This window comes from Suillus paluster (genome assembly GCF_016628075.1).
Source record: "Suillus paluster strain FC165 chromosome Unknown EDB91scaffold_103, whole genome shotgun sequence".
Classification (NCBI taxonomy): Eukaryota; Fungi; Basidiomycota; class Agaricomycetes; order Boletales; family Suillaceae; genus Suillus; species Suillus paluster.
Genome location: NW_024537663.1, coordinates 38,192 through 65,443, shown reverse-complemented (window position 1 = coordinate 65,443; position 27,252 = coordinate 38,192). Strand labels below are relative to the sequence as shown.

At 47.8% G+C, this 27,252-nt stretch overlaps 7 protein-coding genes across 7 annotated transcripts; 3 read left to right on the top strand and 4 right to left on the bottom strand.

Moving 5' to 3' along the window:
• Nucleotides 1-475: 475 nt before the first annotated feature.
• On the top strand, nt 476-2,887 carry EDB91DRAFT_1166050 (uncharacterized protein; the record flags this gene model as incomplete). Its single annotated transcript, XM_041319977.1, has 3 exons — nt 476-741; nt 805-1,873; nt 1,924-2,887. Coding segments are annotated over exons 1-3 (1,850 nt in total), but the record flags the coding sequence as incomplete, so codon positions are not given.
• Nucleotides 2,888-4,627: 1,740 nt separating this feature from the next.
• EDB91DRAFT_1350493 (uncharacterized protein) lies at nt 4,628-6,062 on the bottom strand. Its single transcript, XM_041326069.1, has 3 exons — nt 5,497-6,062; nt 4,936-5,440; nt 4,628-4,881 (listed from the first exon to the last, which is right to left on the bottom strand). The coding sequence occupies exons 1-3, from the start codon at nt 5,689-5,691 to the stop codon at nt 4,802-4,804; spliced, it is 780 nt and encodes a 259-aa protein (XP_041171433.1). The 5' UTR covers nt 5,692-6,062; the 3' UTR covers nt 4,628-4,801.
• A 290-nt stretch (nt 6,063-6,352) lies between these two features.
• On the top strand, nt 6,353-7,210 carry EDB91DRAFT_1263606 (uncharacterized protein; the record flags this gene model as incomplete). The annotated part of the gene is made up of 3 exons (XM_041324459.1): nt 6,353-6,439; nt 6,507-6,632; nt 6,689-7,210. 3 exons carry the CDS (start codon nt 6,353-6,355, stop codon nt 7,208-7,210), a joined length of 735 nt encoding a protein of 244 aa, XP_041171432.1.
• A 1,165-nt stretch (nt 7,211-8,375) lies between these two features.
• EDB91DRAFT_1254249 (uncharacterized protein) lies at nt 8,376-9,782 on the top strand (the record flags this gene model as incomplete). The annotated part of the gene is made up of 6 exons (XM_041323782.1): nt 8,376-8,618; nt 8,675-8,681; nt 8,713-8,871; nt 8,930-8,985; nt 9,037-9,485; nt 9,536-9,782. The coding sequence occupies 6 exons, from the start codon at nt 8,376-8,378 to the stop codon at nt 9,780-9,782; spliced, it is 1,161 nt and encodes a 386-aa protein (XP_041171431.1).
• EDB91DRAFT_58173 (putative ubiquitin-like modifier) lies at nt 9,754-10,748 on the bottom strand. The gene is made up of 5 exons (XM_041327775.1): nt 10,461-10,748; nt 10,271-10,407; nt 10,161-10,223; nt 10,074-10,111; nt 9,754-10,019 (listed from the first exon to the last, which is right to left on the bottom strand). Exons 1-5 carry the CDS (start codon nt 10,588-10,590, stop codon nt 9,998-10,000), a joined length of 390 nt encoding a protein of 129 aa, XP_041171430.1. The 5' UTR covers nt 10,591-10,748; the 3' UTR covers nt 9,754-9,997.
• An 11,221-nt stretch (nt 10,749-21,969) lies between these two features.
• Nucleotides 21,970-22,981, bottom strand: EDB91DRAFT_1086713 (uncharacterized protein; the record flags this gene model as incomplete). Its single annotated transcript, XM_041316093.1, has 5 exons — nt 21,970-22,009; nt 22,080-22,337; nt 22,394-22,424; nt 22,473-22,514; nt 22,543-22,981. The coding sequence occupies 5 exons, from the start codon at nt 22,979-22,981 to the stop codon at nt 21,970-21,972; spliced, it is 810 nt and encodes a 269-aa protein (XP_041171429.1).
• A 938-nt stretch (nt 22,982-23,919) lies between these two features.
• EDB91DRAFT_1239627 (casein kinase 1 epsilon) lies at nt 23,920-25,165 on the bottom strand (the record flags this gene model as incomplete). The annotated part of the gene is made up of 6 exons (XM_041321882.1): nt 23,920-23,948; nt 24,182-24,378; nt 24,457-24,710; nt 24,762-24,795; nt 24,958-25,033; nt 25,096-25,165. 6 exons carry the CDS (start codon nt 25,163-25,165, stop codon nt 23,920-23,922), a joined length of 660 nt encoding a protein of 219 aa, XP_041171428.1.
• Between the last annotated feature and the right edge of the window lie 2,087 nt (nt 25,166-27,252).

The window sequence follows — 27,252 nt, the reverse complement described above, 5'->3', positions numbered from 1 at the left end:
TCTGTTCCCGTACACTCGGCACCCCCAGAAGTCGGCAGGTCACACATTTTAGCGGGAAAATGTGACACTTTTGTTTCAATTGGTCACATGCAGTCACACAAAACCCTGCGAAAAAGTGTGACTGCCGACTTCTGGGGGTGCCGAGTGTACGGGAACAGATAGTATGCGATGGACAAAGCTGGACGATGTTTACAAATGTTATCTTCCAGCCACTGCTGAGAGTGAGGGGAATAAGGTTATGCTGGGTTTGAAATTTTCTTGTATCGTGTGACATATCAAACCCTCAGATCTCGCCCCTCTACACTCGAAGGAGTGGTGGGAAGGAGCCTGGGTGTATGCCAATACTTAGAACACCACCTGTTACGAGATTTGCCAAATAGTCGCGTCTTGCCTTGGCCACTACCTTCGCGACTGATCACGTGAGACTAAAATCAATACTAGTCATTTGGGTGACACTTTGACTTTAACTGCCACTTGATCCTGAGATGCACGCTGCCAGCACGTTTCCTTGAGCCACACTACAGCTCCTTCCAAACTTTTTATCATCCTTATATTTTCATTTTCTCTTCTGTTTGTCTCTTGACGATATACTACGATATACTACAAGCTGTCTCAATTTCCATTAATCACCATATTTCATGTCCACGATCCACTCCAGCTCGGAAACGACAGCCAATTCGCCAACTCCGATCAGTCCTTTCTCAACTTATTCAGCTGCTATCAGTGACGCAACCTCAGATGGTGAGTAACAGCCTTCTATTCCATTTTAGTGAAGCTCGATCTGATGAGATTTGTGGGCGTCAGAATCACCCGACCTCGGGGCTTTCACCACTGTCTTTAGGGCCCTCAACCACCTTCAGCCATTCGTTCCTAGAGGGGCTGCCTATGATATTCACACAGAACTTGATACTCCCAACTCTACCGACCCCGGTCCCCTCTCTTCGCTTCCGACTGACTCAGAAGTCATCGAAGGCTCTACGGTATGGAACCAGAGCATGCTAGCGGCCTATCTCGCATCCTCGAACTCCTCGCACACACGTTCTACCTTGACCGGCTTGACCGCAAGTCCACGTCTTATGAATCCTGACGACAACAATAACAACAATGACGCTGATGATTCTGGAGAGGAGACGGAGGGTGAACCTCAACCGCTCACGTTCACGACGCCTAGTCGATCGCATTCTCATCACTCGGACGCAGATCTGAGTCATGATCATTCCTTTTCGGAGGGCGATATTGAATTGGGCGACCAACCTAGTCTTGGCAACCTCGGTGGCGCGTTTTCTTTCCTCGCGGCAGAGCGTGCTAGGCTTGCTGCCCGTGACCGTGGCGCGTGCAAAGATAGCTCCACGAGCGATGGCGCGTGGAGAAATGAGGTGGACCCTCGCCGTACGAGAAAACGGCGAAGGAAGAAGGCGAAAGTGGTTCATATCATGCAGCGAGAACGAGAGAATGTGGAGCAGGAGAGTACGAGCCATACCACGGGAACTAGCACAATACTGGACGCATCTGGGACGACTGAGGTAGTTGCTATCTCCCACCCAGATCCGGAACCCGACACGGAAGGCTTGTCGTCTTCTGGGGATAACGCTGTTGCCACCGTTCCGTCGACGCCTGCTCACAAGCCATCATTAAATAAGCTGCGGCACAGTCGTTCCACCCCATCATTGCATCTATCACAGATACCCGCAAACCCTCAAATCCTCAAGCTACGTTGCCTTGCCCATAAGTTACGACTCAAGTTCCCGGAGGACTACGAACGCGTCACTGCCTTGCTCACGCAGGACTTTAGCGGCGGCGATTCTGACTTTTCGGACCCTAGGGGTCCAGCCCCGCGACCTAGAGATTCTTTGATTCATGTTTTTGTTGATCAGTGAGACTTTTTGTCATTGTATATCTATATGTGCTGACGTATTATTTCAGCTCGAATATTCTCATTGGATTCTTAACCTACGCTCGCCGTCACACCTCTCACTCGAGTCGGAAACGACGTCTTTCCCATGCAGCCCTCGCCCTGCTTCTCGAACGCGGACGCCCCATCACACGGCGTTGCCTAGTCACTTCCTCTCCACTATATCAGCCAATGGATGCAGCAGAACAACTTGGATATGAAGTCCGCGTTTTTGCCCGTGTGCCAGACAGTGGATCCGGTCAAGACCGTCGTCCACCAAGTTCGAACGCCAACGCAGAGTCATGGCGCAAAGGACACGCACGAGGGTCATCAGACTCCGACAAAGGCACAGGCTTGACTGCGTCTGGCAGTGTGAACCTCCGCAACGCTCGCGTCCGCTACCGAGAGCAGGGCGTAGACGAGCTGTTGCAGCTGAAGCTGCATCAGGCCATCGCGGACGCGGACGTACCACGTCCAGGTGCAACGATAGTGCTAGCGACTGGTGACGGGAACGTTGGGCAGTTCAGCGACGAGGGGTTCCTTGGTCCTGTGCGAACTGCGCTGAAGAAGGGGTGGCGCGTGGAGCTGTATGCATGGGAGGAAGGTTTGAGCCGTGCGTGGAGGAGGGAGTTTGGGGAGGGTACGCCTTGGAAGGATAGGTTTCGGATTATCAAGATGGAGGATTTTGGGGAGGATTTATTGGAGGTTGAATAGGGGGTGAGTCTCGCGTGTGTGTTTTATGGGTGTATGTTTTTTATTGTTATGCGCGTTGTTGTGATGGGCTATTTTGGATGGTAGGCTTTATACTGGCCTAGGGTGGCTTGTTTTTTTTATCGCTGTGTATCTGCATCATAAATTTGCATCTCAAGCTGTTAGGCCTTTAGGCCTTAGGAGTTACTAGTTATGTAGAACATGAAATATGTTATCGTGTATGTATCTAGCTATAACTAGCGTCCAGCATGAATATTGCAATCTTGACTCTTCTCCGTACGCTAATAGAAAATGACCTACGGCTTAGATGCAGGTCAGTATCTCTCAACCACCTTGTTGCAACGTATCGCGAATGCAACCCTCGAGCTCTTAATGTTTCCGGTTCCTCCGACTGAACCCAGTGTCCTCCCTGGAACTCCACCATCTTCAGACCACCCTTAGCGTATTTCTCCATCTGTGGTATGGCGTACTTATGAATGCATACATTGTCTTTCCTCGCCACCGCGAAGAACGCGGTTTCCTGATAAACTGATGTTCTTCTGGTATCTCTATCACCGCAGAACGAGATCAGGTACTACGATATGGAGCAACGAGCTGAATTTCGCACCATCCATAATGTGGGAATTGACGCCTGTGAGCACGCTCCGACAAGTGTGAGTGGTGCTACATTACTCGGAACTATTAGCCCTTCATACTGCATTTTCTATGCGTCATACAGATATAACTCTAGGGTAAATCAAAAGAAAACCAATCCCAAAGAGCCAACAATCAAAATCCCGGTTAGACAGCCCAAAACTGCAGTTTCAGCTATCGAACAGCTTAATGACGAATCACAAATCGTAGAACTCTTGTGCATCAAACGAACCTTCAACGGCACATGCTGCAAGATAGTCGTCTGCCGTCATGGCAGCACATAGCGAATAGCGGTCTCCTCAAACAAATACATCACTAAGCTGTGCACGTTGTCCATAGGGTGCTCGTCCGTAACGCTACGCGTAAGTACGCTCGTTCTTGCTAGTTTCACCGAGGACGACAAACTCCGAGCCATCGCCGACGAAGTCGTTCTGAAGACTATCTTTGAACGCCTGTCGACGGACATCATCACGTTCAGACGCAATCTTCTGAAGCATTTTGCGAGAGAGGCCAGCTTGATTGAGATTGCGCGATAAGGATGATAAGCTGATGATGATGTCGTGTTCGACGCCAAGCCACGTGCAAGCTTCATCGAGGAAGAGGTCTGAATCTTCGGCATAGAGGTCTTCGATCGCTGTTATGAGTGCTCGCGTGATTATTCGTGTGCGGCCGACGAGTGGAGAAGGGGCATGTCAATACTGTAGAGTTACGACCGTAGCTTCGCGCCCTTTCGGGTGTGACCATGTCACACTTAGCTTCGCAGCTTCGTAGGCCCTTGTGACGTGTGACCTATCCAAGTTAGCTTCGCCCCGACTGACTCGGGTTTGCAACCCGACTCGGTGCAACAATCTTCTCTCTTCCTTTTGGTGGTGATATGGACCAAAAGATCCTCGCACCGTTGCCTTGGGCCCTCCGCTATGGGCACATTTAGAATGGATAAAAGGATGGTCAGCTGCATTCCATGTGAGTCAGAGGTTGCAGGAAATACTCAGGCCGCTGAGGCCTCGAACACAGGTGAGGGAGAGGACAGCGCAGATGCATAGCCAATACCCTATATAAGGATTTTTGGTCGCACTGCTAAGTTAGTGCTAACTAGTCTGTAGCGATTTTGTTGGCGATTTTTCCTGTTTTACCGCTTGTCACAAAATAGCTTCGCTCCCCAAAATTTAGTGTGACCGTCACATCAAATAGGTTCGATTCGCTGTGGGGTGGGACGCGTGACGAAGTTACGGTCGTAACTCACTGCGGAAACGAGTTTTTTACACCAACCGTAATCCGAGGGAGACAATGTGTATAACACGACTGTAAACGTACCTAGCTCGTAATCAGACGTAAATCCGACATGTCGCAAATTTTGCTCGCTCGGTCTGAAGCAACAGATGTAAACAGACGCTTTTCCAACTTCACCAACACACTTTTTCGGACCTCCGTTTATTCTCTTCAGATACCTGCTATTCCACCACTATCCAGCCCAGTAAATTCAACTTCTCGATGTCTGCTTAGGGTAGACTTGAAGCAAGGTGAGTTTTTCGAAAATTTCGCTAAGTCCGTAACTCGAGCGCTATGTCAAATACTATCAGGCTCGAGTTGCCAGCTCATGTACAAGCTTTTACTTTTACCTTCGAAACGATGCGTCCGGGACCCACAGTGAGTACTAAGTGTATTTCTACGAGGCCACTACCATTAATCATTCTTTTGTAGAACGAGCTCCTTATCGGTGTGCTGTGCGTGTTCGGTCAGTCGTTTGACCTCTGTGACAAGATATGCAACGGTCTCATTCAAATTTGGCGACTGCTCAAGTGCCCCATTTCGCCTATTCACGTTCTGGTTCACGTGCGGAAGGTGAGTGGCAGGCTGTCGACCCATTGAATATAGCATCATAGCTTGATACTCCTCGCTTCCAGGAACAACAGATGGTGCCCGCGAAGATGCCTCACTACCCGAGTCTCCTGCGAAATGACGGTATGGTGTTTCGCCTCGAGAGGATGTACTATTTGAGCTGAAATTCTGTGGCACGCTACCAGCTCGCATGGACCAGACGGGTGTCTGGTGTGCACCGAAAAAAGGATACGGGGATGGCTGACGCATATCGGGTGAGTGCTGCGGACTGGTGGAACGAAGCCTGTTGTTTAAATGATCTTGGTACATAGGTCCCCCAGCGAATGCGCCGCTGGTGTTGTGGTCACCGTGCTGTCCATTGCCTGACTGAATCGCATCCAGTAAGTCGCTTGACTTTTAGTGGGCGATCTACAAGCTCTTACCATCTCAAATTGAGGTACATTACCACTGAAGTATGGATCGTGTTGAGGCGGCTGATACGACACTTTCCCGGCGACCTGGGGTATATTATATTGAGGATATGCTTCTCCTGCCCCTACCAGTGCTGGCTGCTGAGAATCAGGAGCGGGAGCACCACTCGGGCGTCTCTGAGTCTGTTGGCCTTGGAACCCATACATTCTGGCGTGCAAGGTGGTGGGGGATATCAAGGACCGGGGAGCATATGTGGGGACCTAGCAGGACGAGTTCTTTGATACGGCACATGTCTATTCAGAATAGAAGCGGATCCGTTTATGCATAAATCCAGACATAAAGTAGACGTGCGGATCCTTATAACCTGGTCTGATACCGAGTTGGTTTAGATACTAAGGCAACAAACCCTATCCCTGCAAATCCCTAATATTCAGAGTCGGTTTTAGTTCTCAAACGAGTACCTTTTTCGATCTAGACGGGTAGGAATATGCTTGTTTGGCATTGTCCGTTTACATTCCGTTTACAGCCTCTAAACATACATAATTCCGATCCGTTCTAAATCTCGTTTCCGCAGTGACTGGTCACTGCGGAAACGAGATTTAGAACGGATCGGAATTATGTATGTTTAGAGGCTGTAAACGGAATGTAAACGGACAATGCCAAACAAGCATATTCCTACCCGTCTAGATCGAAAAAGGTACTCGTTTGAGAACTAAAACCGACTCTGAATATTAGGGATTTGCAGGGATAGGGTTTGTTGCCTTAGTATCTAAACCAACTCGGTATCAGACCAGGTTATAAGGATCCGCACGTCTACTTTATGTCTGGATTTATGCATAAACGGATCCGCTTCTATTCTGAATAGACATGTGCCGTATCAAAGAACTCGTCCTGCTAGGTCCCCACATATGCTCCCCGGTCCTTGATATCCCCCACCACCTTGCACGCCAGAATGTATGGGTTCCAAGGCCAACAGACTCAGAGACGCCCGAGTGGTGCTCCCGCTCCTGATTCTCAGCAGCCAGCACTGGTAGGGGCAGGAGAAGCATATCCTCAATATAATATACCCCAGGTCGCCGGGAAAGTGTCGTATCAGCCGCCTCAACACGATCCATACTTCAGTGGTAATGTACCTCAATTTGAGATGGTAAGAGCTTGTAGATCGCCCACTAAAAGTCAAGCGACTTACTGGATGCGATTCAGTCAGGCAATGGACAGCACGGTGACCACAACACCAGCGGCGCATTCGCTGGGGGACCTATGTACCAAGATCATTTAAACAACAGGCTTCGTTCCACCAGTCCGCAGCACTCACCCGATATGCGTCAGCCATCCCCGTATCCTTTTTTCGGTGCACACCAGACACCCGTCTGGTCCATGCGAGCTGGTAGCGTGCCACAGAATTTCAGCTCAAATAGTACATCCTCTCGAGGCGAAACACCATACCGTCATTTCGCAGGAGACTCGGGTAGTGAGGCATCTTCGCGGGCACCATCTGTTGTTCCTGGAAGCGAGGAGTATCAAGCTATGATGCTATATTCAATGGGTCGACAGCCTGCCACTCACCTTCCGCACGTGAACCAGAACGTGAATAGGCGAAATGGGGCACTTGAGCAGTCGCCAAATTTGAATGAGACCGTTGCATATCTTGTCACAGAGGTCAAACGACTGACCGAACACGCACAGCACACCGATAAGGAGCTCGTTCTACAAAAGAATGATTAATGGTAGTGGCCTCGTAGAAATACACTTAGTACTCACTGTGGGTCCCGGACGCATCGTTTCGAAGGTAAAAGTAAAAGCTTGTACATGAGCTGGCAACTCGAGCCTGATAGTATTTGACATAGCGCTCGAGTTACGGACTTAGCGAAATTTTCGAAAAACTCACCTTGCTTCAAGTCTACCCTAAGCAGACATCGAGAAGTTGAATTTACTGGGCTGGATAGTGGTGGAATAGCAGGTATCTGAAGAGAATAAACGGAGGTCCGAAAAAGTGTGTTGGTGAAGTTGGAAAAGCGTCTGTTTACATCTGTTGCTTCAGACCGAGCGAGCAAAATTTGCGACATGTCGGATTTACGTCTGATTACGAGCTAGGTACGTTTACAGTCGTGTTATACACATTGTCTCCCTCGGATTACGGTTGGTGTAAAAAACTCGTTTCCGCAGTGAGTAGTGCCGAGTTCTTCAAAGATCTTTCGCCAGCTGGCCCGAGAAACACCGAGCACCTCACAGATATCCTTGAGCTCTAACCCTGATCCCAGAGGCTAAGTGCACATTCTTTCATATCTTTGCTTATTCTTCTGTTAAGCATGTCGTATAGGCGATGGAACAAGGTAAAAGTTCGTCATTTTCGATATCTGCTGGCGTCAAACGTCGTTCGAATGGTTTACAGGGAGATTTCCTTTTTTGTCACGCGCGCCCAAAAATGTCATTAATTTCGCACACAGCTGTAAAGATGCAAGGTAGTGTATATAATCAAAGACCTACTTGCTATCCCGGAAGATATTTTGATTGGTGAATTCTATTGTGCTTGAAGCTTGAGCAAGCTTGATTCGAAGCGGAACAAGAATAGAATTTCTTGAACGGCAATCGTGAAAGTTTTGTGTCATTACGTAACGTTGGGTGTTGGTTACCGCTATCCGGGCAAGACCTGCCAGATTCTACTACTAGTAGCTCTCCTGAATCTGCCAACAAAACGCCCCCAACAGTTCCGCCCACGATACTAGATAAGGGAGACTCGCGGCGCCCGCTTCGGACCCGCTTAGAGAAGTTCTGATACTACTAGTAAGTATGTGGCTCGTGGACTCTGGAGCTATTAATATTCTTGACACCCATAAGATGCAGCATCGAAGAATGCACTTAGGAAGGTGCGACAGGTTGAGCTTCCACTATGATCTCTCGCGCTCGCAGGGCCTTGATATCGCTCGTTTTTACACCTTGGGTCTCAGCGGCTCCTGCTATGCAACTCTCGGAGCTGTCCCAAGTCGAGTCGCTTCCCGCGATATGCAACTTCGATTTGAGCACGATTCAGCATGACCTGTGCACACTCGTGCACGATCTAGCGAAAGTCGTGGAAGATGAAGCTACTTTGACCTCGCCTTATAGCAATAGCATTGATCTCGGCGAGCACTTGGTGAGGGTGCTTATCATGTGCACAAAGTCGATGTGCATTACTCATAAACTTCGCAGGGGAAGAGTAAGTGCGGTGTTCATCTAATATGTCTTAGTGTCGAGTACGAGTTTGTTTCTCGAAGACGAGAAATTCCCAGCCAATGCAGAACGCCTGCAGACGATGTCTGATACTCCGATTGCTGGCCGAAGGCCCAGCCATGATCTTACGTCGGACGCCGGGCGACTCATAGTCATTGATCATAATATTCGATCTCGTGAGTAGATTTGTGACTAATTCTGAAAGTGTTCGCGATCCTGAAGGTCACCTTTCAGCCGATGTCGGGGGTCTTGTGATAAACTTTGTATTTCTGCCTAGAACGCACACGGATGTGAGTGTCTTCAGTCCGTGTTGTTGACGATACGCAGAACGTACTTGGCAGGAACTCGATTTCGTGCATGTCAGTGGTTGTGCTCGCCGCTTGACATGGGAGTCACTTCATGCATGTGATCAAGAGCTTGTGGAGTCTTGGAAGATAGTAGCTTCAGATAACGGTCGTCCGAAACGATATGAACTCCTGCAAGAGGAAGGGCTGCTCGGGGGCAAAACCAAACGGAAAAGGAATGTGGACACCGATAAGAACAGCACCATTTTCAAGAATGGAGAGAGCGACGCAAGCGAGACGGACAACGAACACTCAGGAGACGGGCGCACGGGTCGTAACGTCGATACGGGCAGTGACGAAGGAAATGAAAACGAAGGTAATGATGAGAAGTCGGGTAACAGCAGCCCAGATGAGAATCCTACCGACGAACAAGATGGCGAACAGAAGTTTATTCCACCACCAGATCGCAACTCGTGGTCACCAACAACTATCCTACTTGTGACTAGGTGAGTGTCAATGCTACCGACCATTCACAGAACTGAACAATCCACGCAAGTTCTATCCTGATCGTTGCAACAAGGTTGTTGTATGCCCGATTGCGGGGACTGGTCAGGTCATACCTGAAGCCAAATCGCTTTCGCGTTGGTGAGACTATGCTCTTGCGCTGGGCACATGAAGATATGGCCTTTGATGACGAGGAAGAGGATACCATGGTCAACGGGATTGTTGCCACAGGCGAGGAAATTCCATTGAAGCCTAGTCCTAGAAAGAATTTCGTCATCCAGTATGGTAGCGCACAATGATAAGCATGTGCAGGGGGAAAGTATAAATAGAGTATTTATCGTGCATGTCGACGATGTATGTCATTCTAATCTTCGATAAGATTGGTGCATGGCCCTCGAAGAGAAGTAGCGAAACGAAGAATTCGTATTAAACCGTGGCGAGTGTATGGTTGGGTGGTGACACAATTGTGCGCAAAACAAAAGAAAATACAAGACATCGCTCATCGGCAAGAGCGTTACCCCCATGCAGCCGTCGTGCTGAAGTATACAGTCGTATCAACGCATCATGCACGCAAATATCGAGAAACTAACCTGTAGTTGACTATCAGATGTCCTTCCGTAGCGAACGACTTCAACAGCAATCAGGAGACGTTCCCTGACAAGAGCTAGGCACGTTACCTTGTACAAATTAGACACTGTATCGTCTGGAGCGGGAGAAAATGCGAGGTTGATATATGTGAACTAGGACGAGGTTAGCTCGACCACAGAGAAAGGCTATCAATCCTAACCAGTGGATCCCCGGCTTTCCAGCTCAGCTCTTTCCTCAAAAACTGTATGACTGCCTGGAAACGGTTGGAGGCAGTAATCTTATAGAAGTTCTGCCTCATAATCGGTGCATTACCGACTGCCTTGAAGCGAACCACCACTGCATACTAGGTGTGTTGCAGATATAGACGCGCTGATCGAACCGATGCTGACCTTTGGATGGATCCTTCTTCTTGTAAGTGTCCAATGCTTGGAGAGCTTCGGTTGCAGTCTCAGACGCATCGCCTGGTGTCCATGGAAGGATAGCTTGCCGACCAGAGTCATCTGGGCTACCTGAAGCCATCGCGTTGTACGCGTGAGCAGGCAGAATGTTACACTAGGATGTCCAAATGGTAGAGTTTCAACCCATGACTATGCAAGGTGTCCACAAAAGGCAACTCCGCGGCCCGCAAACCTATCTACTTGCACGACTGCGGCACTCCCACATGGACTCGAGAGGCACTGCCAGTAGCTCCCCTTTCAGATCCTGCGAATACTTATCCCTTTCTCCGGAATGCCGTCGCAGGTGCGTTGATCCTGTCATCGATTTTAATGCTGAACGAAGGGTATAGATTTTTGCTTTTAATCTTCCCAGTTTCTCATAGGACGGAAGCGTTTAGCTAACGAAGGAGAGCTGTCGAGTGGGGTGACAACCCGAGCCCAGTCGTAAGATTATCGGATCCGTCGTGAATTCCGCGCTGTGGGATGGTGAGGTATTTTGAAGGAGGAGTATCAAAAAGTTTACCATGGCATCGATAGGCTGATGTCCGGGATGATTGTAAGTACTTGTCATCACCTGGGGAGTATTCTAATAGAGGGTTGGCATGATGCAACTGGCAGAGGCAAGAAAAGACTATTTGGCAATTCTCATAACAGATGGTGTCTAAGTACTGGCATACACCCGACGATCTGCAGATGCGCATTGCTCCTCCTGGTGGGTGTCTCGTCACCCCCACCTCTTCACATCACGTTCGGCAGTGATCCTTCATAGTTGCTGTACGCGGACAAGACTCATGCCCATCTGGAAACTTCACGTTTTCCTAATGCCATCGCTAGCACGTCAACCGAGAACAATGAGGGGCACAATATCCAGAAAGCACTTACGGTGTAATAATTACAGGACATTACTGAGTCATCGCTAGTCTCGCCCCCATAACTAATCTGGAGATTGTAACTACCGGCCTGTCAGTTACTTTGTTCAATGAAGACGTGTGGGTGTGACGCACGTGCACAATGTGAGCTGCTTTACTGGGTAGGTATAGTATAGGTTCATGACACTACCATCGACCTTCACTGTGGCTGGGCACTGTACACACGCATTGGCACCAGCGAGGAAGCTGAGCAGCGCAAAGATGATGAAGTGTGAAGTAAACATGATGGAGTTTGTGGAAGGGAATGCAAAGCCATAGGGGTAGGCAGGTGTTTTATAGGCTGAAACTTCCAGTGCGAACATAAAGGCGTTGCTAGCTTGCTACTGAGATGCCCTACGTCAGGCGAGAAAAGTTGAGCCAGAATGCGTGATCATCTCCGCAGACTCGGGGGGAACTATGAACGTCATGACGATGGGGTCGTGAAGAACGAATGAATCCCCGGTTCCTGGGAGGTCCTGGCTTCGCGTTGCTCGTCAGATACATATGTGCACACCCATCGGACGTTGTGACTTCTTAAACAACGCTCTCCGTAATATGACCATCCTTGAATCGACGAAGCTCATCATGGCCACCCCATAAATGCCAAAACTCATGCGCAACGTTTGAGTTTTGGGACATGAATACCTTAGAAACATCAGTGTCGCAACTGCAACAAAGATGCGGTGGCTAGGTTGTCCAATGTACTTCAGGTTTCACGGTCTCTTGAAGCGTAGATGGACATCCCGAATCGCAGGATTGCCGTGACACAAGGGAGATAAAGACGGGGTTCCTGACGTTTTCGAGGAACACTTTGAGCTACCACTGTCTTTGAAAAAGTAGACATGGAGCCTACATTGAAACTCTGTGCAATAGTTTTCGTCAGTAACAGGCTTCAAAAGTCAACGCCAGTAGACCATCAAGCTGATTTCATTTTCGTTGTGCTACTGACAATAAAAACGCGGGCCATCATAGTTGTGACCCGTGTGGTAAAACAATCGTAGTGACAGTCGGTCAATAATTGAACGCAGGGCTCGCATAGCTTCGGCTGCGGTGAGAGCTCGCCAGGGTTAGTAGAATGTAAATCATTAGCGACCGTATTGAACCCGCTACTTGTACGGTGCAGAATCCCGATGGAGCTTGTAACAGATGGTTCCAGGAGTTAGCGAAACTGCGGACTGAATCGAGCGACAAGCAGAGCGCTGGAAAAAAAGGTAACGCCACAAAGCGCGGGACAAAATGCGCCTTGAAAGGCGGAAAGTCCGGAGAGTCCTCGGTTGCAGAATTGGTAGCACTTTACGCGGGACGCGAGGCCATTCGGCTGCATTGTGCATCCGATGCACGCGCACCTCAGGAGTTGTATGGATGCCCAAAGTGATACCGCGGGCTAAATACATTCCAGTTTCATGAGAATGTGACCAGGGCAATGATGTACTCGATGTGAGTCATGTGACCACTCGGACAGGTTACAATGTAAAGTGTCGGAGTAGTAGCTCGACCACTTGACAAGAGGAGCAGGATAGATAGCGATCGTGACGTTCGATGGGCCTTAAGCACTAGCAGACAGATTCCGGGGGACTGGCTGCACCATATACTAATTTGAAGCGAAGTGACGAATTTTGAAAGCCGTGGGGATACAAGCTGGAGCCATTGGGAAAGGCACACGAGGGCTATATTGTCGAGGAAGGCACGGATTAAGATGGAGTGGCATCGCAGCTGCATGGGTGATGGCATTGGCAGTAAGGTGTGACGTGGTTGCGAGGCTTTCACTCTCGTTGAGTTGATCGCTCGCTTTCCATAACAACTTGAACGTGTCCCGAGCCCAGTCCAAAGATTCTCGGGTCCATCATTAATTCCACATGGTGAGGTATAAGCCTATAAGGTATTGTGAGATTCAAAGGAGCATCAAAAACAGCACTGTTTACCATGCCATTGATAGGCTGATTTGCGGGATGATTGAAGTACTAATTATCACCCATTTTAATAGGGGGACTGAATGATGCAACTGCGAGACAAGACTATTTGACAATTCTCCTAACAGTTAGGTGTCTCGTTTCTCCCACCTCTTCACATCACGTTGAGCAGTGATCCTTCACAGTTGCTGTATGTGGACAAGACTCATACCCATCTACAAACTTGCCGTTATCCTGATGCAATCGCTAGCATGTCAACCCAGAACAATGAATAACAACCAGAAAGCACTTACGGTGTGATAGTGACAGAATACTGTTCCCTCACTACTCTCGCCATCGTAACTGCTGGCATATCAGTTGCTTTGCTCAATGAGGATTTGTGAGTGCGACGCACATGCAAACTGTGAGGTGGTGTTGTGGGATGGTATCGTATAGTTTCACCATGGCACCGTCGCCGACCTTCAATGTGGCTGAGCACTGTATACACGCATTGGCGCCAGCGAGGAAGCTGAGCAGCGCAAACATGATGGAGCGGGAAGTAAACATGATGGAGCTTGTGGAGGGAATGAGGCGAAGCCATAGTACCAGGCAGGTGTTTTGTAGGTTGAAACTTCCAATGTGAGCGTAAAGGCGAGGCTCGCTTTGCTGCTCAGATACCCTACTTTAGGCAAAAATAGTTGAGCCAGAATACATGATAACCTCCGCAAACTCGAGATGAACCGTGAACGTCGTCTGATGTGGCAAGTACTCGAAGGGAGATTAGTGCGGTACGATGGGGTCGTGGGGCACGAATGAATCTCCGGTTCCCAGGCCTTGGCTTCGCACTGCTCGTCAGATATGTGCACGTTCATCGGACATCGTGACTTGCCAAACAACACACTCCGTAATATGACTATTCTTGAATCGATGACGCTCGCCTCATGGATGCCCAAACTCCTGAGCAACGTTTGGGTTTTGATCTTCCGCAGAAGGTTCGTAGTGAACAAGGAACTTCGCAGGGTACGGTTGACAAGTCAATATTTGTAATCCTTCTTAAATATTCCGGTTATTATTGCAATTTACAAATATAATGAAACTCACCTAAAAAGAAAAAAGTTTCAAACGAGTGTGGCTGAGTAGTACTCTAAGTAGTACCCGACGCGCGTTACACAACAACATTCAACTGAGTATATGCGCGACTATGAGTCAACTCGGGTCCGACGATGATACTCGCGACGACGCTAGAGTCCATGGCAATGGTTTCAATGAAAATGGTATGTTTTTATCGCAGTACTGAACAGTGAACACCAGGGACCTTATGTTGTCATTATAGAACCTTTGGAGAGCGCATATAACAATGGCAAGGGTATCGCAGTCTCCGTGACATTTACCCCACTTCTACCACCTCCAGCAACTGGAGAAAAACGCCGCAAGAATGCTAAATCACCACCCATAAACCGTGCCTTCTTCATCCACGAAGATTCAACCCTCCGCGACCTTCTCGATACAACATTCGAACACTATGACGTCTCCGAGAAAATGATGTACGGTATTGGGAATTGATCAGGTCTTCTCTCGGCTACCAACTTCACGATCACGTACACAATCCTTCGCATGAACTATAAGAATATTGTTCTCGCAAACCTCAGTGATTTCGACACAATCATGGAGGAAGTCAAAGAACACCGGTCACCAGCCTTCAAATTGACTATCATCGAGACCAAGGTATGTATTTTGGGTGTTTGTATGTGATTTGCAGTAAGCTAAATACATGGTAGTATGATGATGGCAAGAAGCTGAAGAAGATGAAGAGCTGAAGCCGAACCTGCGGGTAAGAGGGTGAGATATATGTGTTTCGATTGTCTTCTTGTCACTCATGTTGCGAAGGCTGCAACAGGACCAACTGACGAGGAGATAGAGCAAAACGAGGCAATTGCAAATCTGACTCGTCAGTATACCTGCGAAGACCGAGCATGTGGTTTCCGTATCTGCTGGCCAGCTCCACCAGACGCCAAACACGTCAACCTGACACCATTACATCTCAACACGTGGGCTGCTGCGATGGTCTGCGTGATGTTCTGAAGTATGTAATCTGCATGTGTCACTAACAGGGTTATTACACAATAGGTTGGTCCGAACAAGCAGCCAGGTGTCGACTTAGACAATCCGCCAAACACGAAGATTTTTGATGTTACATACGCAGACCCGACTGATATTGCTACTCTCTCACGTCGACGTCTCAATACAGTTACCCAAACCCAATCCTCCGCACCAAGTATTGTCATCAACAATGACTTCAAGGATATTGTGGGCCTCCTGCATGGCAAACGTGGACCCGATCATGCTGCCAACATCCCACAGCCTGCTGCTCTTCATCCGAAGTTGAGTTTGATTGATTTTTGTGAACGCTTCAACCTATCGCTATGGCTACGTGAGAAGTTGGACAACATTGACATGACAGGCCCACACTGTCTTCGGTTCCTTCAGAATGCTGACTTGCTTGGTGCTGGACTGTCTCTTGGTGAGCTTGCAGATATTTGCGATGCCGAGGAACGGTGGATGCTTGATGCTTAGTTTGTATGGCTCCGAGCTTTCAAAGTGTATTTTTCGGCTGCAGTATTCACAGACACCCATTCATAATATTATGCTACTGTATTGTAACAATGCTATGGTCAAGCAAGATAACCCGAGTGACTGAAAGAAGCCCCAAGTCATCTCGGGTGTTATGACAGAACATGCAGTGTACAGCTCATAGTAAGGAGCCTTAGGCCCATAGAACCCTAACCCTTGGCGACGGAGATGTGACTTGATTGCGGAGAATGCTTGCTCAATAGGATTGAGATCCGGGGAATATGGTGGTAAGTATTCAATGCGACACCCTGACAAAATAGTGAGACAACTCCGTATCACAAGCTTTATTATACTGACCATAAGCATGAACAAGCTCTTCGATTTCCTCCGCATGGTGAATACGAGCATTGTCCATAACCAACACACTCCGTGGCCCTGGAAATGGAGTCAGTGATAGGAAGCTAATAATAACAGGTTACTGATACATCACAACGACACTGACAGTTTGAAAACGAACCACATCATTTTGCAAAAAATCGAATGAAAGTCTTGCGATTGAATGATCCTTCAACAACTTTTGCAGCAATGATGCCCTCATCAAGAGCCAATCCTGCTACCATTGAAAACCGACGTTTCCGAACAAATGGTTGATGCTGCTCAGCACGTGCACCTCGCGGAGCACGTCCCCAGCGACGCGAGTATGTACGGTCATCTTTTGAAACTTCATCCAAACAGAGTAATGAAGCTGGCGAGTATTGCGAGACACGACGAACAAAGTCTGCGCGACATAGAGAGTCACGTTCAGCTGCAATCTTCTCAATGTGCTTGAGATTGATGCCAGCACGCTCAAAAGATCAGTGAATGGTGGATAGTGATGTCTGTAGAAACCGGCCATCCTGAAGTCTCAGCTGGTATTCATCGAGGAATAGGGTGGGGTTATGGCGAGCAAGCCGAATGAGGAACTGGATATCATGCTGGGTGAAAGTACGAGGCCTGCCCCTGCCAATTGCCTGAATTTTGGCTACACTGCCAGTGGCTCGTTTACGATGTTGTGTGCGGTAGATGGTTGACTTTGAGATCTGTGTGATGGAGAGGATTTCTTTGGTTGCATATCCTTTGTTCGCCATTCGCAATGCAGCATCTTTGAGGTCGTCGCTGATCTGTCTATTGCCCATCGTGGAGAAGAGTAATGTGTAACTCACGAGATGCTGGCTGAGGCTGTACGCTGCTGTATGCCACACGCAACAGGTGACCAATTCCGAAAATATATATTTTTACACATTCGAACAGTGTCATTGTTTATGAAAATCGCAATAATACATCACTTGAAATTAAACTTTACAGACCCAACAAATCAACGATATCGTTCGTTCAAACGACCGACTTCCTACGCCGCTCTGTCCTCACTAGCAAAAGCCATCCTTCTTCAAGCCGAAACAGAGGTCACCGCTGAAAAGCGGGTGGGTGCCGTCAGCGATTCCTTCCACGGACTCGGACGGTACTGCATGGAAAGGCGAGGAGCGCACCAAGGCTATGGGATACCGGACGAATGAAGGCCAGAGGGAGAGCTTATCTGAACACGTTATGCGCGTATCAGGGATGATGCGTGTTTATTTCCTGATTCTGGCTGTGCCTGTACCGCAGCCATTGGAAAAGATGTCCCAGTTACCACGTTTCTTGGCGTATTGATCTTGACAAGATCATTACATCTAGTCTTTCTCGTGGTGTCAGTGATGTGCTTTTCTACGGACACATTTCCCCAGGCTTACACACGCTACCTAACAGGTGTGCCATGATCTTGTTCTCCTGCTTGTTTTTGTGCGTCGTCTAATGTTCGCGTGATTGTCACGATCATATCTTTCATATGGAACGCACAATACTGATATTTGACGGTAAGTTCCCTGTCACCAGGATTGACTTTGATGGTTCAATAATGATTTTCCCAGTCTCCAGTCCAATCGACTTCAATCGCTTGGAGTCCTAGCAGGTCTTAGCACCAAAGGCACAGCGTGAGCGCTACACCTGGACTCACATCCTGTAGGTGTTGCTTAAAATTTACGTCAAAATGCGCGTGTTTCAAGAACACGGCCGCGCGCGGCGAACAATCAGACTCAGCTCTGCAGCCTGGAGTCCGTTCGGGGGCACCGAAGGGTTTCGACAATTGTTTCAGATCAATGAGATGGTCGTATGAATCACCAGGACGTAACAGTGGCGGCGTGGCTCCATAACATAGTTGCTACCTCCGAGTCTGACTGCATCATACGATACCATTTATTTGCCAGTACATGCTGCCAATGTGAGACGTCAATGTATAAGATCTAGATTCCCTGGGAACATCGGCAGGTGGAATTAGATGGACATTTGCGTCTGACGCTGTGCGGTGTGCGGTGTCGGGCTGTGAAGTTGGCGTGACGCTTCAAATGCTATGGTGCGCATCACTTAGTGACCACTACTTTTGTACAGCGGCCAAATTGGTTGGTCGAGCGCTGATAACCCTAACCCTAGCAGTAGTGTTGCCGCGGTTCTCGGTTATAGCCGGCTAAAGCTGTAGCCGGAGCTATTGTTAGCCAAGCCTCATAGCTGGTTATAGATATGTAATGTATGGCGCGGCCCGGCTAATGTAGCCGCAGTTATCTGTTTTCAGCCAGCTCAAGCCGACTTTAAAATTAGATTAGACACATGATAGCAAACAGAGGACGATCTTGGTGGCAGAGCCATGCGTATGTGTGTTGATCAATGGGACCAAGTACAGCTAGCTTCCCGTGTGCTACTGAAGATGCTGAAAGTGTCCATGGGTTGGGTGAAAGTATGTAAGGAGCGGATGTCAATATCAGAAGGGTGGCGATTGTGCCCGAGGAGTACTAAGTGCAGATATGAGTGCAAAAAAAGGAAGATACTTGATCGCAATGACCTCTCCATCCATCTGCTTGTTTGAGTGCTGTGTATATGAGGGATTTATCGGACGGATGAGATGCGATCCATGACAGATGGTATCCAACAGGGGTTTGAGTGAGGAGATCAAGTGTTGGAGATCCTGTCGATGGTGTTGGATCAAAGGATAACATGTGAATCAAGTCAGTGTATGAAGCAACAAGGGAGGTGAATGCACATATGTAAAGAGATAGATCCTTGATAGAAGGGTTTGATATTTGATGGACTATGGGATTTTATGTACTGTGTTGGCCATTTGGTCGTCCTCTGCATCGAAATCATCTCCTAGGATCTCATCCAAGGGAAGTTCAATAGTTGGACGAAAGATGCTAAAGCCAGTAGTGCAGCCACCGCTGATGCCTTTACAGTAGCTCATAGGGTTTGTGAGGGTGGGCAGGAGCATGAGCGTTTGACGGCTTGTTGATGGATGAGGTCGGTGGAAGTGTTCTGTTTGAAGTCTGGTGTGGTAGATGGTTGACCGTAAGCGATGTTGTACCCTATACTGGAGTTGAAGAGAACGGGGTCTTGAGGGACTGTGATGATTGTGCGACGGAGGCTTGAGAGTGTTACTGTCAAGATGTCTTGTCCATTGATGAGGATATGACCTTGTCCAGGTTGGAGGTCATAGAAATGATAGAGGAGGCGCAAAATTTCTCAGTGTGCACGGGGCTTTGGTTGATCGTGCAGTATATGCCACTGAGGTTCGAGAGAGGGAAAGAAAACACTGACATGAAACAGATGAAGCACCCTGGGGCAGGGACAGGCCTGGAACAATTCCCTTAGCATCTGTACGCCATCATCGAGATTGAAACCAGCTGCAAGGGAGAAGTCAAGAAGATGCGTTTGAGAGAAGAAATGAGTTAATGATTGAAATTAAGCTATCAATGAACATAAGTCCAGAAGAACGTAAGATACCAGCAGGTAAACAAAAAATGATGAAAAACAAGAGAGAAAAGTCATTATGGTATTTCATAGACGGTGGTGGCATCCTCAACATCGTCACACTCCTGGTCTGCGATAACTTTGAGAAGTGTCTTGTGTGAGCTACTGCCACCTGAAACTCTACTAATGTTAAGTGTTGAAAGCTTGTCAGTCTCTGTGTCACGTAGTAGTTCGTATTCCATGTCCCATTGTGATGCAGCCCATCCTTTGGTGAAGTTGAGTCTCTCTTTTTTCAGGAAGAACTTGACAATTTGTAGCGCCTCCATCAGCACTGGGCTGAGGTGGTTACACTTCTGTGTGTTGGTCTCACTGCTTGATGAAAACATGCACTCGCAGGGGATGGCAGATGCCTGTATCGGGAGATAGTCCAAAGCAATTGCATAGGCAGTTGGAAACATGGTGTGAGAGGCCTGGTTAACAATTCATAGTCAGTAATGAAAGGTCTAACACGAGGAGATAGAAAGATCTTACGGTCCAAAATGAGAGAATATTTGTTCCATTGGGGCTGTGAGTAGCGGTGCTATAAGCATTGAACTCCTGAATGACCGTTTGGGTGCCTTCATCACAACATGACGGTGAGTCCACCTTAGGAAGTCCATAGAGGCATGACCCTAGTGTGTGTGACTGTCGCTGTACTGCTTGTATGGTTGGTGCAGAGTTGGAAGCCTGGGTCCCCCTCTTGGTATGCATCTGCATAACGCATTAGTTCAATGTGCGCTGCTATTAGCGAAAGACATACAAGGTTAATGATAAAGTTCTTGGCATTCTGAGTCCGCTGTTTGTCCCAATGATGTTCCATCCATGACATCCGTGAAGCAGGATTGACGACTATAGAGGGACCGACGACTCAGTGATGAGAACCAAACTCTCGTCAGAATACACAGGACTAACACATGGAGGCTGCGTAAGCATTGGTGGCACCCATCTGATCATCATATTTATCTGCCCACAGCAAACCTATGTTAATCAGAGGTGCGAAGTGTGGAAATTTCTTCGCTATGTGATCCCACCGCTGAATTAATCATTCAAAGGTTGGAACCGCACCACTGAGCGTAGGAGTACTTTCGCTCAACATGGCCTGTTGAGCAGCATGTGGTACCTAAATCGCACAGTAAGATGGATCATATATTTCAAACGCATTAGCACTGACCTCTAAAATCACCTCGAAATCCTGTAGAAAGTGCCACTCCATGGGAGTTAATTTCTTGTCAGCGATCAGGTGTTGATTCGGGTTTGCAAAGAACAAGTCCACGGCCTTGTCACTATTAGTCCACGACAGATGATTGGTGTAGTGAAGGTTTGCTTACCTGGCGAAGGGTTTGCAAACGATTCAGCATGATGTAGACCGAGTCCCAACGTGTTGGCTCGTCAAGAAGCAGTTGCACAACAGGCAGCTTGGTAGGTTGACCTGCGTGGTCTAGGAACCATTTGTTCTTGTTACCTGTGAGAATGGTGACTTCGAAACTGTCCCGATGCTGGTTTGATATGCGGCTTGTGTGCACGAGCACTCTGGCTCGATCAAGGGCTTTAGCATGCAGGGCTTGGACATACACTGTCTTGCTGATGGTCTGAACACCAACTACCCATGACTTGTCCATGTCCGAAAAGTCAGCGGTATGGTACTCGTCAATGATATGTTTGACGCATATGTTGATTATATGGGGGAAGCACAGAATTTGGTGCTCAACAGGATCAAACTCTATCCCACGTTCCTGCAGTAGGTGTGAGTACTCTTGCATAGACATGTGATTATTGCCGGTATTATCCAAAGTAAAATGACTGGACTAAGCGAATTCAGAGCATGCTATGCAGTACAACTAAAACACTCACTTTCTCAGTTACTTCGGCACAATTGAGGAGGCCCAATATCAATCGCCCTAAGCAGTCTCCCGTGTGACTCCCCGGTGTGTGATTGAAAGCTATCAATGCTGCCTTCAAAATAAGCATGGAACTTTGCTCATCTTTGGCAATCCAGTGGGTGGTGATGGCCATGAATGGGCGGAGGTTAGAGTCCAACCATAGATCAGATGTAAATGAGATCTTTCCCTATGCCATCTGGAAGATTTAAGATATTTTGCGCGACCCTTGAGAACTGTACACTTACCGCGAGGTCCCTTTTCAGGACCTCAAAGTACTTGTTAAAAGCCTCAAGGATTAACTCCTGAAATTTTGTGCGATGGCAGATGTCGCTATCATTTAACTCAGGTTGCAGAAGACAAATCAAACGTTGAAATTTGGGACATTCCACAATGTTGATTGCCTGAAGGCGTTATTAAGAATAGCGCATAGGAAGTGAACAGTAACCCACCTGATCGTCTGCCACAACAAACCTCACAAGCTGTTGATGCATCTCGTCAACAGTGAAGTTGGGTATCTCATCCTTCAGAGAACCTGACTGCTTGGTTCCAAGCAGTATGTCATCACGATTAGGGATGTCTCCAAGTGAATCCATTGTGCAAGACAGATCCCTGAGCCTTTCATGTATCGTCATGACCGTCCATCCTTGCTCAAGAAGAGCGTTTAGAGGCTTGATCTGTATGGGCCAACCATGGCACCCTGCCTCCTCCAAGTAAAGGATGGTATGATGGCTATATACATGAAAACGAGGACCTGTATTGCTTGTTGTACTGCTATACGACGTGACCTTGTATGTTGTGTCAAGTTCATATAGTTGTCTGGCGAAAGATGTAAGAGAAAAAAAGAACAGCAGGTATGATACTCACTCGCAAAGTATGCAAACATTACGCCCAGTAGTTGGATGCAGTCTGTAAAAGAAATGAACATCATCAGCACCTTTAGCCTTTCTTGTGAGACCACCGGTAGCCAAGAGATCAGTTTGTGTGGGATATGGGCTGTTAATGACCGTCTGAAGCGGGCTAGGGACTGTGGGAGCCATAACTCTAGGCGCAGGTGGGTGATCCTCTTCCTCTTCATCATCATCAGAGATATCGTCAAGATTGAAGATTTCCCCTTCATCAGCCATAGGTTGAGCATGACTGGGGTCAGCGTGGATTGAAGCATTATTCTGATATCTGCGAGGGAGCTGGCGATTTTGACGAGGTTTCATAAGTGTATTTGCAATTGAACCAACAGCAGTGGGGATGGGAACAGCGGGGATGGGAACAGCAAGGATGGGAACAGTGGGGATGGGAACAGCAGGGATGGGAATGGCGGGGATTGGGACAGCAGCAGGCATGGCAGTAGCTGGCTGTGCATGCCGGCGACCTGGCATGTTGGTAGTAGACTGGTGGTGATGATCTAAGGACAAAATCAAGTGTTTATATAAACCTTCGTCAGACACTGAAAATGCCGATTTGAACTAAAGCTAACCTTAATCCACGGGGTTGAAAGTTACTCCATCGATAGAGTGGGAGGCCTATGAAAAGGACAGGCTTGTGATTAGTTGAATCGATCAAGTAAAATAAAATTTACCTCACCATTAAGCAAAAGGGCAGTATCATATTTAATGGAATATCCCCCATGCGGCATCCAATGAAGTCATCCAGTGAAAGGGCAGCAACACGTTTGATGGAAAGTCCCCTGGTAGGCGTGCGATGAGGGATCTTGGAGTCTGTTGATAAATGTTCAGTGACTAGTCATTGATCAACATCAACATTACCTTGCACTATGGTCTGTGGGGCTGAATCACTAGCTATATGTTAGATTTGATGAGCTTTGAGGGTAGGATGTTCAGTGATGACTCTGATGAGTCCCTTGCAAGTTGCAAATTCCCATCATGGCATGGACTGAAGTAAAATATTACTACTGCCAATTTTCATGCTGCAAGGCAGATACCACATGAATCCTGTCATATGATACCCTACCTCGATTGATGATCTTACTCTTAGCCTCAAAATTTCTTCTTGCATCTGAGTCCTTAATGCCGCATGGTTGATACACGCGCACTTGTATGTTATGTCGTGCACTGTCAGTAGGTTGTATCGCACACTCAACACGTGTATTGCACACTCGACAGTTGTATCGCGTAGTTTATCAAAGTGGCATTTGGAGCATCATACAAGTACTGCATCGATAGGACATGGTACAGTGTGGTTTGCTGTAGCATACAAAACAATGTAATTGATACAATGTGCGGGCATACAGAATGGTAGTAGGACATAATGTACAATCCAACAGGGTGCAGAACAGCATGGTATATGTGGGATACTGTTAGCGAGAAGATATGTACAAGTATATGACTACACATATTTAACAGTGTCATGATTTATCTAGCACATTGCAGTGAGCTGTTACGCAGGCATAAACTTCCAAAAAAACAAGCCTCAGTTCATGAGTATGAAGCTGAAAGGGAGCACTTACACACAAGTTGATTAACGAAGAGGTGTTGCTTTCAGCGGAGATGAAGGCACTGCCTTAGCCACACTGTGTTCATCGGAGAATGCAGGGGCATGTACAACAGGATCAGACTCACTGAAATCCAGCAAGTATGAAGCTGGTATAGGTAAGGTAGCATGAAGATCATGGAGTAATGAGCGAAGGTAGTTGTAATCAGGATCCTGTGAGAATGCAAGGGAGCGTGTGTAAATGAGAAGACTTGCAAACCCAACAGGGATTCCATGACATAAAACTTCAATGGTAGTGTTTACTTTGCGTTCCAGCATGGTTGAGCTGGAGAGCTTCTCATGGTCATCGGTTAATCATGGAAGAGATCCACGCAAGAGATATATCAGTGTATATATCAGTGACTCAATATTATCACGACGACCCGTCTCAACTCTCAAATGACTGTTGATCGAGGCGAACGCAGGGGTACCAGTGAGATTTTGGCCTTGGCGAAATGGCACATGGGTTCTAGTTGAAGTGCTGCAGTACTCCTTTGCAATACCAAAGTCAACAATGAAGGCGGTGTGCCTCAAATCGTTGAGACCTACCAATATATTCTGCAGTTTAATATCACTGTGCACAAAATTGTGCGAGTGGATATATTTGAGACATGAGAGCTAGAAAGATGGTGTCAGTTCTTTGCAACAACACATTGTAAAGCAACTTACTAGTTGGTCTCCTAGATTCACAACATTGCAAAGGCTGAACTGTCAATTGCGTGCAATGAAGAAATCATGTAATGACAGCCCAAGGAGGTTGAGAACCAAAGCATAGTAGGTCGACTCTCTACCAAACCACAAGGCGCGGGGGATCCCAACTCCACCTGCAAGTCATTTTAAAATGTTGTATTCATGCTGCAAAGACGAGTGGTTGATGGTGGGTTCAAGTTTAATAGCAACTGAATCATCCTTTAAGAAGTTTTGTGCGTGGTACACAACAGCTAAGCACGGGTCATATGTTGAATGTGAATCAATATATCATCACCAGGAGAGAATCACATACCGTATGTGCCCAAACCCAGAACATCTCCAAGCCTGAATCTGCCATCAACGCAGGTAGGGACTTTGTTCATAGTACAAATTACTGTAGAAGCTCAATAGAGAACATCTAACCAACAAAAGAGGGAATGAGGAAAGGTCTTACCACGTGTTACTAGCTGGCTTGTGCCGGCTTTAACCAGCTCAAGCTGTGGTTCATACATTCCTGGCTTTAGCTGGTTTGCGTGGCTGGCCAACGCTGCAAACCAGTCCACATGGCAAATCAGCGGCTCGGCTCACCAGAATCGCCAAACTACCGGCGCATCGGTAAATGCCGAACCTGAGCAGACCCAAACCGAACCGCGGCATTACTACCTAGCAGTAAGGTACCTCCTAGCGACGTCAAAAAAACTTCATGAGACCAAAGCCTTTGATATATTAATTTGAGACACTTCAAACTAAGCTAGAATATACATGTTTTTGTGTGACGAAAGACTCCTCAGAACTCCGTCAAAGTCTGAACCCTCAGTGACTGACAATCGTGAACAGATTTGCTCCAATAAAAAATCCGTCTTACAGTTTTGTTCCCCCCATCAAACTGAGCACTTTTGTAAGAGGAAAAAGCAATCCGATTTTTTTTGAAGGTGGTGGGAAACTTGTACAAAAGTGGTGGTGACTAAGTGATGTGCACCATATAATGTGAGGACTTAAGAACACTCGTACAGTAACGTCATCGGCCAAACAGGGGTTCTCATCGAGTGCAGCGGAACCTTGCGTGAACGCAGTGCAAGAAACCGCCATTGTCATGAAGGTGTGCAATATCACACAGCTTGTTAGAGTCTTCACAGTGATATGCATTTTAGGAGTTTTACAACCGATCAAGAAGGATTGTGAGAGAAAGTCAGCCGGGACAGCGGGATACTCATGTCGGTGTTGTAGACCGACAGTGTATTGACGAGTAACATCTACATGTAAAATCCAATTGACCTTCGTGCACAGCAGATCAATGCTACTCAAGCATGTCTAGATACAGATCGCGAACTGCGTTACAAAGGGATATTATTTCACACAGGTACTGTGAAGGTATGAATGAAAACGCTTCAGGGGACCCGTCCTTCGACAAGAATACAGCTACAATATCTCTAGCGTCTTGACTTCCATCATGTCACCAACAGCAGTCAAGTCCTTGACTTGCGCGATGATATGGTTATCGGAAGCAATCCTCTTGTACTCCCCGCCACGCTGCTGCGCTAGCAAAAGTGCGCTGAAAGGCTGTCCCAGACGAACGATCAACCTCAACTCTCGTGAGTGAGACTCCGAATCAGCTGGCTCATTGTCTCCAGGAGACCAGATGAACTGATCATCTGACAGAGACTCAGGCTCCTGCCAGTTTTCCATGCTCTGCGTCTTGTCAGCAGAGTCAGGCAGCTCGATGTCATATCGGTTCCACGGACGGACGAACAAGAATGGCTGCCGACTAGAACTTGCCCGCGAGAGCTGAATTAAGTCATCTTCTGTGGTGATTGATAGGTCGTTAAGCCCGCGTGCCTTGACAGCATAAGTGAAACACTTCTGCGAGCCTTGACCACGCCTCTGTCTGAGTGCTGTGATGGGGAATGCAATGCAAGGCAATTGCAGCCTGCGGTCCGCAAAACGAGGAGGGTTCAGATTGGCAAGCCGGGTATACAGTGTCAAAGCCTGGTCTACGACAGTGGGATTTCGCAGCGACGAGACCGATGTCTGAATGTGATGTTCAGACAAAGATGCTGACGTGCATGGCAGAGCTTTGTATGAGGAAATCTCGGCTGGCAGACAGCTATTGAATTCGGATGATTTTCCGACCCAGTCTAGGGCAGTGATGTCGCCCGACTGAGCGATGATCGCTTGCAAGAGTCGCCCGAGCGCATTCTGCCTCGCCTCGCCATAGATGACCGGTAGGTGGACGCCGAAAATGCCAAACAATGAATATGCGATGTCTTCCTGCAACGTCGTGGCGCGCGTCGACGCCCATCGCAGTTTCTCGCGTGCGCCTGTCATGCCTGGACGGAACGCGACCAGTGCCTCTGCATCTATGCCTGTTGAATCCTCCAGCTCCTTCATGATAGTGACCGAATCTTTGTGGTTGGGAGAGCAGTCGTTGAGATACAAGGTCCAGTCCTGTTGATAGAAGAGAATGACAGTT

Coding starts and splice junctions, on each gene's coding strand:
- EDB91DRAFT_58173 (XM_041327775.1), bottom strand. CDS start 10,590: ATGGCTTCAGGTAGCCCAGATGACTCTGGTCGGCAAGCTATCCTTCCA. Junction 10,408..10,460: donor GAAGAAGGATCCATCCAAAG/GTCAGCATCGGT, acceptor CCTAGTATGCAG/TGGTGGTTCGCTTCAAGGCA. Junction 10,112..10,160: donor CAGTGTCTAATTTGTACAAG/GTAACGTGCCTA, acceptor TTGCTGTTGAAG/TCGTTCGCTACGGAAGGACA.
- EDB91DRAFT_1350493 (XM_041326069.1), bottom strand. CDS start 5,691: ATGTATGGGTTCCAAGGCCAACAGACTCAGAGACGCCCGAGTGGTGCT. Junction 5,441..5,496: donor ATGTACCTCAATTTGAGATG/GTAAGAGCTTGT, acceptor GATGCGATTCAG/TCAGGCAATGGACAGCACGG. Junction 4,882..4,935: donor CACCGATAAGGAGCTCGTTC/TACAAAAGAATG, acceptor TTAGTACTCACT/GTGGGTCCCGGACGCATCGT.